General features: G+C 38.7%; 1 protein-coding gene across 4 annotated transcripts in view; it reads left to right on the top strand.

The window, feature by feature from the left end:
* The first annotated feature begins 1,374 nt into the window (after positions 1-1,374).
* The window catches only part of LOC310729415 (excitatory amino acid transporter 2-like), a 24,596-nt gene continuing 12,560 nt past the window's right edge, over positions 1,375-13,410 (top strand). Inside the window, exon 1 of one of the 4 annotated variants that reach the window (XM_083547571.1) lies at positions 1,375-1,643. Coding sequence is in view for 2 of the 4 variants with exons in the window: in XM_083547570.1 (XP_083403696.1) it covers positions 12,404-12,408 (5 nt within the window). In the remaining 2 variants the exon portion in view is untranslated. Of the gene's footprint in view, positions 1,644-11,990; positions 12,409-13,410 lie in introns of those variants that run through there. The other 3 variants (XM_083547568.1, XM_083547570.1, XM_083547567.1) reach the window with 3 other exon arrangements.

Genomic DNA, 13,410 nt, shown 5'->3' with positions numbered 1-13,410 from the left:
TCTTTTTTATGTCTGAAAACGAAGCCCTCATGATTTCTTAGCAGCTTTCCTGTAAATGTTATGACTTCACAGCCTGAAAATAGCACACTTGATATAGCGGTGTGATCATCATCAGCTTCTTGTTATACAGCTCACCACATGGCATACCTTGGATTAGAATCTAACCTTCGTGTTTAAGTAGTGCAGAAGCATGCATTAATATTTCATGACATTTTCATGAATACTGTTTACTAAATTTATGGATTTTAGGTGCAGGTCATAGATTATGGATTAAACAGCCATGGAATGTTTCAATATTATGTACAAAGGAGGCAGGGTATGCAAATTAGGAATGGGTGATATGGACCTAAATCTACATTATAATATTGCATAGGATTTATTTTGACAACATAAATGACAATATGCAAATAGAAACAGTCAACACAATTTTTTCGACCACAAGTCACAATTTCCTATGTAGGAGCTGTGCATATACAAATATTGATTGAAAAAGTAAATCCTAACCCTGACCCTTATCAAATACTAATCTATACTGATTAAAAATAGGCAAATTAGAAAATTAAAAATATATAAATTTATTTATAGAATTTTATTAACAAATAAAAATGCTGAAACCCAGGAAAAATAAATAGAAATATTGTTAAAATGCTCATTTAGTAAAAGTGTGTGGTTAATGTCTGTGCCATGTCAAGCATAATCCATACATTATTTACCCAATTGTATTTGTGTGAGTTCATGAATGAGAACATATACTGAGTTATACAATGTGCACAATTTTGATCCAATAGAATTCATATAATTTCATTAAAACGTCATAAGAGAATAAAAATGTATGCACAAACACACACAGACACACACACACACACAAACACACACACACACACACACACACACACACACACACACACACACACACTCTCCAAATCAATCACACTCAGAAGTAAAGGCATCTTATTTTTCCCTGTACTGGGATGATTTGCAACCTCTGTGTGCATTTTATTGAATGTATAAAGTATAGTGGTCCTTATGGTCCACTAATAATTCGCCTTAGGATTTAGGTGCTAAAACTACAAAACGTTCTCATAACCCCATACCAAGCCAGCGAGTAACCATAGCCATAACCGTAACCACAGAATGTAACCGTGACTTTTTGTCACTACAAGGTCATTAATGTTTTCCATCTCTATATCCTGTTATCCAAAGAAATAAAAGTCCATACAGGGAATTGTTATACAGATGATTAAATCACATGGATGAGCTTCAACTGAAGCCTGGCCGTTTAACCTACTCATCACCTGTTACAAGACAGAGAGAGAGAGAGAGAGAGAGAGAGAGAGAGAGAGAGAGGGGGGGGGGGTTGAGACGAGGAAGAGCAAGAGGAGGGGAGAGGAGGAGTGTGAACGACACACACTCAGTTTTCAGGGAAGCAGCTTGTATTCAGTGGGATTGTTGAGCTCGGAGCTCCACGGATTACCCCGTAGAGATCACCGTACTCTCTCTCTCTCTCTCTCTCTCTCTCTCTCTCTCTCTCTCTCTCTCTCTCTCTCTCTCTCTACATCTCAGCGGCTTTTCACACAAAAAAGTGGATGCGAGACAGCAGAGCGCCAAACAAGTCTTCGATTTCACCCAGGTTGACAACAAAGGTGAGTGTCTCTCAGTTTACAGAGACACATGCAGCAGCGTGTCCTCCACAGATCAATATATTAATATGCATTGAAATATTAGATCTAAATATACACTCAATATGATTCGCAATGTAATTTCTGCGTCTAGTTTACTAGTACTTCCGATCACAGACAGTAATATTTTGTAGCATGATACTATTTTATGAAAAGCAGCCGCTTTGAGCGCGCGCTTCACTACAATAACACGCTCCGGAGCGGCGCGCAACTGCGCTTCCTGGTTACTCACGCACACACACACACACACACACACACACAAAACAGTAGCGTGTGTTAGGTCTTACAGTGTTCATGACTGTCCAGCTGCATGAAAATCAACTCAAATGTGTTAATTCTGCTCTAGAAACTATTCTGGAAAATAGCCTTCAAACATTGGAGTTAAATCAGCCGGTTTGGCGCGTGCAGTTCTGTACAGTACTGTCCCATTGCGCAGGTTGTGAATTAGCATTACGAGTTTTTTTTTCCAGTTCTTTAAATGTTAATTGAATCTGATTGTAAAGTACTGAAACAGTTTCCAATTAGAAGTAAAAAAAAGGTCACATTAATGAAGAAGACGTGCATTAACAGAATGAGCGTCCGCGCGCATCCATGTGCTTCACTCGTTCCTTTGTAGAAGTGGAGGGTGTGTTGGGTGGAACAAGGGAGACAGAGTGGGTGTAGATGGATGGATGGATGGATGGATGGATGGATGGATGGATAGATAGATAGATAGATAGATAGATAGATAGATAGATAGATAGATAGATAGATAGATAGATAGATAGATAGATAGATAGATAGATAGCACACTGCTCTACATCATTGTAAAATAAATGATGAGTATACTGTTTTCTGTAATTTGTGTGCAAATCTCTTTACTCCTTAACCTCCTCGTTTCTTAGATATGAAGTCCATGTAACTATTCTGTAAGTGCTAGATCACCACTCGCTATAAGGTGTTTGAGTGATTTTTCTTTGTTAGAAATTCCAGTGTGAGATCTAAACAGGGGGCAATGTCTGCCCTCAGGCTTGTAGCTGATGGAATGCCGTGGTCTGTGTGATTGAAAGGGTGAGACGACCCATGCAGGTAATCTGTTTTGGTTTGTGCCCAGAGGCCCTTTTCATTAAATTCCTACAGGAAGGGTGCAGCTCACTTCAGCAGTTCTTTCAATAGTAAAATGGAGTGTTTATTTGTGGGCTTATTGCTTCATCATTGCCGTACATAGACACATTAACATTTGTCTGTCATCGCCTATTGCTCAGAAACTTTCTACTGGTTCACTTATGTGGTGTAATACATAGAGTAATAAAAGTCAGTACATACATTATCAGGTATTTTTTAAATGAACATAAAATCCTTATTCTACAAAATCAATCTTTTGGCAATTTAAGACATGTTTTTGCAGGGGAATATCATTTTATGTTAAAACTGAACTATAAAATGCCAAATAAGCCTATCAAATGGAGTAAAATACAGTGGTAAAAGTCTCCACTGGTTTCATTTAGAGAATATGGTTTTTGATACACAGGGAGTAGAAGCCTGTCCATTAGATCTATCTTACAAATACAATAAGTGGGGAGAGATGAAAGACAGTGGGGCTCTGTTCATTTGGGGAGATGTATGAGATTTGGGAAGGGGTTCTGTCGCAAGGGGAGGGGTGGTCAAGCGGCAGATCATGTGAGCACCATATGCTTGGGGCAGCAAGCCTGGCAAACTGCTAATCTTTAAAATGGGGAAAATGAGATTTTTGCTTACAAAAAGCATATGGAGAAATTATATCAGAATGATAAAAGTGAACAAGACTACATAATTTGTGTGCCTGTGTGTATCCATGGGTGAAGATTCATTCAGTCTATTCAGAGCTGTAGACAGGGTTGTACTGGGCGGCATCTACTGTAGCACTTGAATAATCCTCATGGGAACATGGAGACACTGCCAAACTCCAAGCCATTCAACTCCTTTTCTCTTTCCTCCTCATCACTCCTCCCTGCCCTAGTCTATCTGTTTTGCTCCACATCTCTCACTCGCTCTTCCCCTGTTCCTGCTCGTCCAGTGCTTGTGTAGACTATAAATGAAATTGAAAGAGCACCGGGATTAGTTACTTCCTCTTTCCAATGTCTGATGTGTAAAAATCTGTAAACATTTCCAAAAGCAGTGCTAACAAATTAAGCTATTCCCATGAGACTTAGAATGCCAGAACAGAGATCCCCATGGATATGTATCACTGTTCTAGTCCTTTACGCCTTTTTAGTCCATCTGCTACCCAGATAATGCTATGCTTAATAAATTGATAACACGTTAGTTGCAATTTAGAGTGCTGACAGTAATAAATCCACTGGGATGGTAAGAATGGTCCTGTTTAATAATTATTTGTTTTTTTCAACATATATTTCCATAGTGCATATTCTGTATATATAAATGCTGTAAGGAATCTCAAATCCCATATGGAACAATGCAACAGTGAAAGAGACATTTTAGCTGTCGACCTGTATTTGCAAGACTTCATGCATTGCATTGCCACCACATGATCAGCTGATTAGATGACTGCATGGATGTGCAGGTGTACAGGTGTTCGTAATAAAGTGGACAGTAAGTGTGTGTATGAAGATTGACCTTTGGTAGCTATGTAAGAATTATTATTTGTTGTGTATATATTGTCCCGGGAGTACCTGTACCTAGGTGGTAGCCTAGTGGTTAATTCATTTGACTTTGTCCATACGAGCCATACCAGGCTGGCACTCCTGGGCCCCTGAGGCACTCCTAACCCCCATGTGTTATCAATTGTGTGAATGGATGGTCCCAAGCCCAGCTGCAAAAGGAAGAGGGTTGGTTTTGGAAACTGCTACAGAAACAGCAAGTAAGCCGTCAGGGCTTGGCTGCCCAATGCGCCTCAAACCTCACAGGAAGTGTAGAATGAAATTAATTCCATTCTCAACCAGCAGAAAAAAATTCCATCAGCAAAGATGAGTGCTGTAAATTATGCAATCAAGACATATCCCTAATCCTATAATGAACATTATTTGAGAGTGGTAATACAGCCAGTGTTTACTGAGTATTACATGCAGTCCTAAGTATGGTTGTGTGAAGAAGTGAGTCATACTGTCTAATTTCATGATGCCGATTTGCCATGTTTGCTGTTATGTCCTTGCTTTGTAGGTGTGATGTTCCCAGAATAGAAAGCATTTTGATGGACAAATAGATGGTGTTTTTTGGGGGGTATGGGTATGTTCCTGCCTCACACTCATTGTTAGAGGCTCTGGATCCATCACAACCATGACCAGAATACAGAGGTTCCTGAAAATGTGTTGAAAATCTGTTGAAAGAATAAATGTAGATCCAACATTAAATGAGCTCCCAAGCCTACTAAGCCTTGGGCATTGAACTAATCTGTTTTTTTAATTCACTACACCACTGTGAATCTTCTGCACATTTGGACAACTATGAAAAGTACATGTCAGAGCTGTCCACATCTATGCAAAATAAAATCTTCTGTAAAGTCCCTGACATTCTTTTACACAAATACAATGGAATGTGGCCTTTCTGTTAATATTAACAGGTAAATGAGAAAAACTGTTGAGTGGTCCTTTTTGCGACTCAAGTTTTCGTGGAACAATCTCTTCTCACCTCCATCTCCTCTTAAGAACTGTGGATGAACCACAGGGCATCTCTGTGTCTCTTTCCTCTCTCCCTCTTCTATCCTTCTATTCCCTCATTTAATTTGCAGCTAAGTCTCTAATGGGCCTTTGAGGATGCTTTGTGTGCATCTTTGTGCCAGCTTTAGGGACTGTGGAGCATTAATACCACTCTTGAGTATGTAAATAGCCAGAGCTGTGGGAGCTGTGGGCCAAGCTGCCACTTACTCACTTAATCTCGTAGAGCTTCATCACTTTTTCTTGATCTTAACGGGCACTCATGTGAACCCTGATGCCACATTTACAATGTAAGCTCTCCCCAGGAGACACTACAGCACCCTATACTCACCATCTTCTTCTTCCGGAGGGCCCCCATTCCTCCTCCTCTGCCTTGCTTTGCCCACCTCTTCCCAGCAACCCCGTGGAGGCACACAGGGCCGTCTGTGTTTACCTCCGGCCTGGACCAGTGGAACACTAAACAATCCCCTTCACTGGTTCTTTGTCACTTTCACTTTTGAAAGCAGAAGAGAGAGAGAGAGAGAGAGAGAGAGAGAGAGACTAGGAAACAATAATAAAAAAAAAACCCTCCTGAACCATTGCGCTAAAAGTTTCCCATCGCAGGGAGCCTGTGAATGGGCATGGAGCCCTATAAACTGCTCTATTATTCCTCTGCACTTGGCGCATTTTGAGAGTGGTTTGCTTCAATGGCTGGCCCAACACAGTGGACATTTTGTGGTGGACTTGGCTCACAGTACCATGTGCTGGTTAATTAGGAATCACATTTATTTATTTATCTATCCATCTGTCTGTCCACCTACCTATGACCTCTCATGCAGGCTCCATAGTTACATGGCATCTGTAACTATGGGATCTGTTTCAGTGTATAAAAAGTCAATGATAGGATGTTACATTACAGAATCATTTATAGAGATTTTTTCTTTTTGGTTCAATAATAAGTTTGTATTTTGGCTTGAATATGAACCTGTATATTATACATCAACTTTTATTGTGTTTTGTATATGAACTTTTGTATATGAAGTTCAAGTCTTACTCTTTAATGTTACTACCACTACAAATCATATGGATTCAAATATATTGCTCATGCTCTTGTTTTGGAAAATGTTTATGCAAAATGCATGCACTTTTCATCTCAGACCCTGATGCCCAGCTCTATATACAAAAGAAGTACAAGATGAGCCTGGCAGTGACACTGGTACTGCCTACGAGAATGGCTTAACAAATAGCTAACTCTATGTGATTTCAGTAAATATGATAAGTTGCACATCTGCAAAAAGCATTTAGTAAATCATAATGTAAAAAGAAACCTATGTGTGTTTCTTAACACTAAAAAAATTTAAACTTTTTATCAAAGTGTTTTTTAAGTAGTTAACAATATGATTTTTTTTTTTAAATAGGTTCTCCATTAAACATTTTGTGCAGGAGAAATTTGATGTTTTATGGTTCAGAAAACCTCGAAATATAAAGTGTTCTGCCTGATGGGAGCATGTGAATATGTTTTGCACTTATGCAAAAGTGTTAATTAAACATAATGCTAAGGGTATTCATAAAAAAGTTCTCTGCAGCATTTGGTCTTATCTTCTGTTAGTACTTTTCTGGAACAAACAAACAACAAAAAAAAACATTATTTAAAAGCAATGCATGATTTACATTGGACATATTTCAAACTGCGTTCGTCCGGAAAGTATTCACAGCGCTTCACATTTTCCACATTTTGGTTTGTTTAGTCTTATTCCAACATAATGACAACCTGAAGGAAGTTTGATTAAAATCTTTTTACAAGATTTATTTTCAATACAAATAAAAATTGAAAAGTATTACATGTACATAAGTATTCACAGGCTTTGTTTAAAAGCAACTTTGGCACATTTTACAGACTCAAGTCTTTTGAGTCTGTTGCTATAGGCTTGGCACACTTATTTTTGAAGATGAACTGCATTCATCTTTCCCTTAATCCTGACTAGTCAACCAATTCCTGACGCTGCATCCCCACAGCATTATGCTGCCACTACGATGCTTCACTGTAGAGATATTATTGATGAGCAGTGCCTGGTGTTCTCCAGACATGATGCTTGGCATTCAGGCCAAAGAGTTTAATCTTTGTTTCTCATGGTCTCTTTCTGGAGTCTTTCAGGTGTTTTTTTTGGCAAAAAAGACTTTTGCCTTTTACTGAGGAGTGGCTTCCATCTGGCCAATGTACCATACAGGCCTGATTGTGGAGTGTTGCAGAGATGGTTGTTCTTCTGAAAGGTTCTCCTCTCTCCACAGAGAAATGTTGAAAATCTTTCAGAGTAACATTGGGTTCTTGGTCACCTCCATCTGAGCTTAATTTTGAGTGTCATGGCAAAGGCTGTGGATATTTGAATACAAATCTCTTTCAAGTTGTCATAATGGGGTATTGGTTTGAATTTTGAGGGAAATAATGAATGTTATCCATTTTGGAATACGGCTGTAAAATAATAAAATGTGGAAAAAATACTATAAATACTTTCCGGATGCACTGTACATTCTTTTAAATTTTTTTGGTGGTTGTAGAGATTAGTCTTTATTTCATGTTGACCTGATCTTCCTTATTTTCCCCAAATGTATTTGGCTGTTACTAATCAGAGCTTTGTGTAATGTTTGTCACTGTTTCTGAATCAATTTCTAAAGCCACAAACTGGGTTAATTCCATTGGCATTCTTCGAATTACAGATGGCTTTTATTGCAGGTAGTTTTTGGATATGCTTCCCCATGGTTGCTCATTCTTTGTTCTGTGAGCTTATTTAAAGAAAGCATTGAAGCTATGAGCAGTGACCTATAAAAAATTATTTTCAAGAGGTACTTGAAAATAATTTAAATATACATACATACATACATACATACATACATACATACATACATACATTATATGCATATACATTTACAGAGATAATTTTATTGTTCCATTACTGCTTTGTGTATTATGTGCAAAAATGTTGATGTCTCTGCTGTCAAAACAATTTTGCATACAACTCTCGCCACTCCCCATCCTTGATTCAATCAGCTACCTTATACCACATCCATCACCCCAGTCTTTTATTGTCCCTTTTGCCCATTCTCTGAGACTCTGTTCTTTTCCCTGTACAGATGAGTAGTAGTATGGGGGAGGGAGGTGATGGTCCAGGCTGATTTAATGAGATCCTTGGGGATTTGAGCTCAGCTTAGCTGACAAATTCAGTGCATCAAAACAACCAGTCCTTAAACATATATGCTGAAGCAAATCATAAAGCTTGGTCTTTATCTATAATGTAACAAGATTTCTCACAGGTATGTGTTAATCAATAAATCGGATGTGAGATCTCCAACAGTAAGATAGAGGTCACTGAAGAAACCCTGTGGATCTGAACAGAATACTTGAAAGTAGAGTTATTTCTAGTAGCGAACAAAGTAAGCTTAGTAAGAATTAGTAAGAATACGATGGAAAGAAAACAAAAGAACAAAAAGTGAGAAAGTCCTTCATCTGTAGAGACCTATTTAATTCATTTACTATTTACCAGATGGATAAGGATTCTTCAGTGCACTCCAGCTACTGGTCTTGGCATAATGGCTCTTTAAGCACATAATTGTGGTGGAGCTGCTCACATGTGAAAGCCCTCTACATGTGGATGCATGGCAATTTCCCATAATTCCCTAATCACCTCCTCATTATAGACACAACAAGGTCACTTCAAACAGAGGAAAGCACTTTGCTCATGTTAATAATACCATACCATACCATCTTCTCCCGCTTATCTGAGGCCGGGTCGCGGGGGCAGCAGTCTAAGCAGAGATGCCCAGACTTCCCTCTCCCTAGACACTTCTTCCAGCTCTTCCGGGGGGACACCGAGGCGTTCCCAGGCCAGCCGGGAGAAATAGTCTCTCCAGTGTGTCCTAGGTCTTCCCCGTGGTCTCCTCCCAGTGGGACGCGCCCGGAACACCTTCCCAGGAAGGCGTCCAGGAGGCATCCGGAACAGATGCCCGAGCCACCTCAGCTGACCCCTCTTGATGTGGATGTTAATAATATTGAATATAATAAGTAGTAATGTCTTTTTTTTGCAGGCTCAGTTGCTCAAAACAGGTAGATCATTAGTGGCTGAAATATTCGTATGAAAACCTCTCTTTTATGAGTTTCCTCTTCTTTATTATTCACCTGAAAGATAGCTGTGCTAAAATTCATTCTGCTCTTTTTTAGAGAAACAATGACCAGTGGTATAGACAATGCAATTACAAAATGTGATTTAATTGAATAATAATGCAAAGGCTGGGGATATCTAATATACCTTGCTATAACAAGCATTTAAATAAAGATATGGTTGTTATGACTACAAAGGGACAAATAATGCATACCTTGTATATAGAGTGTCACTGGGTACCTACAGAGTTGTATAACTGACTTATACGATTGACTCATTAGAAGGGCATATATAAACCCTAGGGCTATATAAAGCATCACATGCATGCACAAGCCAAAATCACAGAGATGTTTTTAAGTGCATTTACATCCCACAGTAGTAATTTGACCTTTGCCTGGATTCGCTCAGATTTGTGCTGCTGCTAGCTCTGATGTCAGACTGTGTTTATATTGTGGTGTGTGTGTGTGTGTGTGTGTGTGTGTGTGTGTGTGTGTGTGTGTGTGTGTGTGTGTGTGTGTGTGTGTGTGCTTCTTACTAAAAGTCAGACGGTTGTGTTAATTTCATGATCACCTGCAGCATTGTTCTAATAGCAGTTTATTGTGTAACCATAAATTCTTTTGACATGAGGAACAGCAACGTTGAATAAAATGTCTGCATCCTAATACCTCCTAACTTAACTGGTCTTAATAATTTGCCTAAAAATGTAGCTAATTTGTGGTTTTTTTATGGTTAAGGTTAAACACATAATATATATTTGTGTGAGGCCCAAAATGTATCCAAAATACTGGAGATCAAATTAGCAAGAGGTTGAGCTCTAGTATAGGGCAGTGTGTGGAGGAGGGGATGTTATCTAGCCAATATAGAGCCCTCACAATGTGTGCTAATGAGAACATACAAGACATGTCAAGTGTAATGAAAGGAAATGTTGTGTTTGTGTGGATGTATTAAGGAAAGACACTACATGTGAATATAATAATTTCTTGCCAAGTTGATTGCTGATATTCTCAATTATTTTTTGTATTGGAGGTTATGATGTATGCAGTTGGGGCCTGATTAAATAGTTCTAATGAATTATTCTAATGAATTTTAATGTTTATTTTATAGTAAAGACACTTTTGTCAAGTCAATTTTTAAAACCTTATTCAGTGTTGTAAACGTTTAGGTACAGTGGTGTACATGAGTGTACCAGACGAGTGAAATGAGTTGTAAATGCTACAGTTTTTTGAGATGATGTTCGTGATGCAGTTTATTCCAAACTAATCAGAAGAATGATTGATATTGTTGTTTCAATTCTTTAGGATCTTGAAAAAAACTATGTAAATCAGTCTCTTCACATATAATTTATATTCTTATATCATTTAGTTGCTTCTTTATTAGCTTTATTGGGGGGGTGGAGCAAAGGATTGCTTTCTGTTTTTCACCCTCTTTTCTTTTCTGCGGTTGCTAAGACAACCTGTCAAGGCCATCATTGCCTTGCATCCTCTATGAAAGAACTGGAGATGCACACAGAGAGAAAGAGAGAGAGAGAGAGAGAGAGAGAGAGAGAATGAGAGAGAAGGAGAAAGAGAGAGACCTCTCTCTGGGAAGGCAGCATAAAATCGGATAATCGGCGTCGATTATTCAGCACAATGGGCTGCCGTTTCTGAAAGATTCATTCATACCGGAAAAGAAGGGCTGGGAAGAGAGGAGAAAGGGCTTTCCATCACCCTCTAAGCCCCTCCACAGCTCTCCCACGGTGGGCACAGGCATGACATCAGTGGCCTAAATGGAGCTGGCATTCTGCATGTGCCCACCATCCCTCCCTCCACTATGCAAATTCAGAGGCCGAGCTTGGGCACAGAGGCTGGGTGCAGTGGGGTGGGGGTTTATGGGATTGCAGAGGCCACTGACACTGTTTGAGTGTGGGACAAAGAGCTCTCAGATGAGAAGAGAGGTAGCAGGGAAACTTCACATGGTGCTAGCCAAGAGAGTGAAAAAGATGGAGAGAGAGAGATTAATATGCCTCTCACTGGCCTCTTTTGGCGAGCTCTTTTAAAAACTCTCACACAGCAGCACATGCACACAAATGTCCACATTTCCTATACATTCCCTATACATCAAAAGTTTCTATACCCAAAAAAAGCAGGGTGTCCTCGGCCCCATAGAAAGTGATGGGATTCCAGTTTCTGTTACCTTGGAGCTGTCTTTCAATTGGCTTCAATGTGACCCCAGCTTTCTTTTTTCATTCTTCAATCAAATTTTAATGGACTTATTGCTTTTACTAACAAAAAAAACATTTGTTTATTGGGTTTTTTTTCATGGTCTTTTAGTACTTAAAGGTATACATTTTATATTAATTTACCATTCTTTCATAAAACAAAGTTTTGCATTAAACATTAAAAAACAATTCAGTATGCTATTTCTGTTATTAAAGATTGCAGAGAATATCTGCATATATTAATTACTATACCTACTACGAAGACTTTTCTGACTCTTTAAAAAAATTCTGAATGAATATATTGCAGCGGTTTATCCTTGAGCTGTTATGGCAGTGGTTCTTCCATAGAGATTGATCTTGCAAGTGGGTGAGAGGGCTTTCTGGGGGATTAAGTATAGAGACTCCTCCTTCCTACAGTACCTACCTCCTTTGGAGAATCTCAGGCTTTCTCTGTCTCACTGGGATGGACTTTCACTGGCGGAAAGGGTTCAGGATTTGAGGCTTTTCAATTTGGGCTAATAATCGGGATCTGGAGGTGGCCTGGGTTTTGATTTGGAGAAGAAGGAAAGGCCTCAAAAAGGCTCACTGGGTGGACACCTGTAACCAATCTGGAAATTACTGTTAGTGAGGATTTTGAAGCATGGAACTGTGAGAGACCAAATTAATTATTTCATATATTTCAAATCATTGAAAACTGGAACTTGAGCATTCTCAGCTGGGAGTGAAGAGATTGATGATTATATTTTTTTCCGGAAAACTGTAATGAAGTAAGTTTTTTCCTATTTATTTGTATTAAAAACAATGCATGATGAGTATAGTTTTTTTCCTGACAGCTTTAAATGCTTGGCATGTTAGGTTAAAATGATTATTTTTTGTACAATTAAATATTTAAAACTATACACTTTGCCCTTTTTAATTACTTAATTTGTGTACCTTATCAATTATCCATCACTTCCTAAAATTGCATATGTGATTATTACATATTTTATAGTCTCTGTATTATTTGACCAAATCTCCAAATCAAGTGCTTGTAGCACTTGTCTAGAGATCTCATCTTATTTCCGTGTGTTCATCTGTTGTGTTGAATGTAATGAGGAAGGAAGTCAAGCCTTTAGAATATTCATTATCATGAATCAGTCTGTTTTCTTCATCATTGGCTGGAGTGAGACAGGGCCTGGAGATTTCCTTTCTGCACATTAGCCAAAATGACTGCAGGTGATATATGCATGTTGTTGTTTTTCTGACCTTGTTCTGTTGCATGGAAGGTCACTTTATGTGAGTAGAATAGAGAGTAGATAATACTTATGTGCTATCAAAGGGTCATTGTGTCGATTGGTTGCTTAGGTAGCCTTCACCATGGTGGCAGTAAAGCAGGAAAGTTACACGTCCTTTTGCCAAATTAAGTAAAATATTAATGCTTCTAGTAAAATCATTACATTTGGTCGCTGTGATCAGCAGGAGAAATTTGTATGAATTCCTGAGAAAACTATTTAAAGAAAGAAGAGGAAAACCATGTCAGACTAGAGATAACCTGCCGTTTTAAGGCTTGACAAAAAAGCTGATGTTGCAAAATTTGTCACCTTTTTACAAAGCAGCCCTGATATATGTAAGGCCAGGTCTATGCCTTCGTTTCTTTTTTAATGTGTATTTATTTGTCAATCTTTGCTGTTGAGAAGTTAAATTAAATTATTTATTAGGCCTAATAGAATGGTCCCCCGGTGGTCTAGTGGTTAAGATGCAGCGCTCTCACCGCTGCGACCCGGGTTTGA

The sequence above is a fragment of the Silurus aristotelis genome (genome assembly GCF_946808225.1).
Source record: "Silurus aristotelis genome assembly, chromosome: 7".
Classification (NCBI taxonomy): Eukaryota; Metazoa; Chordata; class Actinopteri; order Siluriformes; family Siluridae; genus Silurus; species Silurus aristotelis.
Note: the sequence above shows the minus strand (reverse complement) of the source record. Positions and strands in the feature narration are given on the sequence as shown.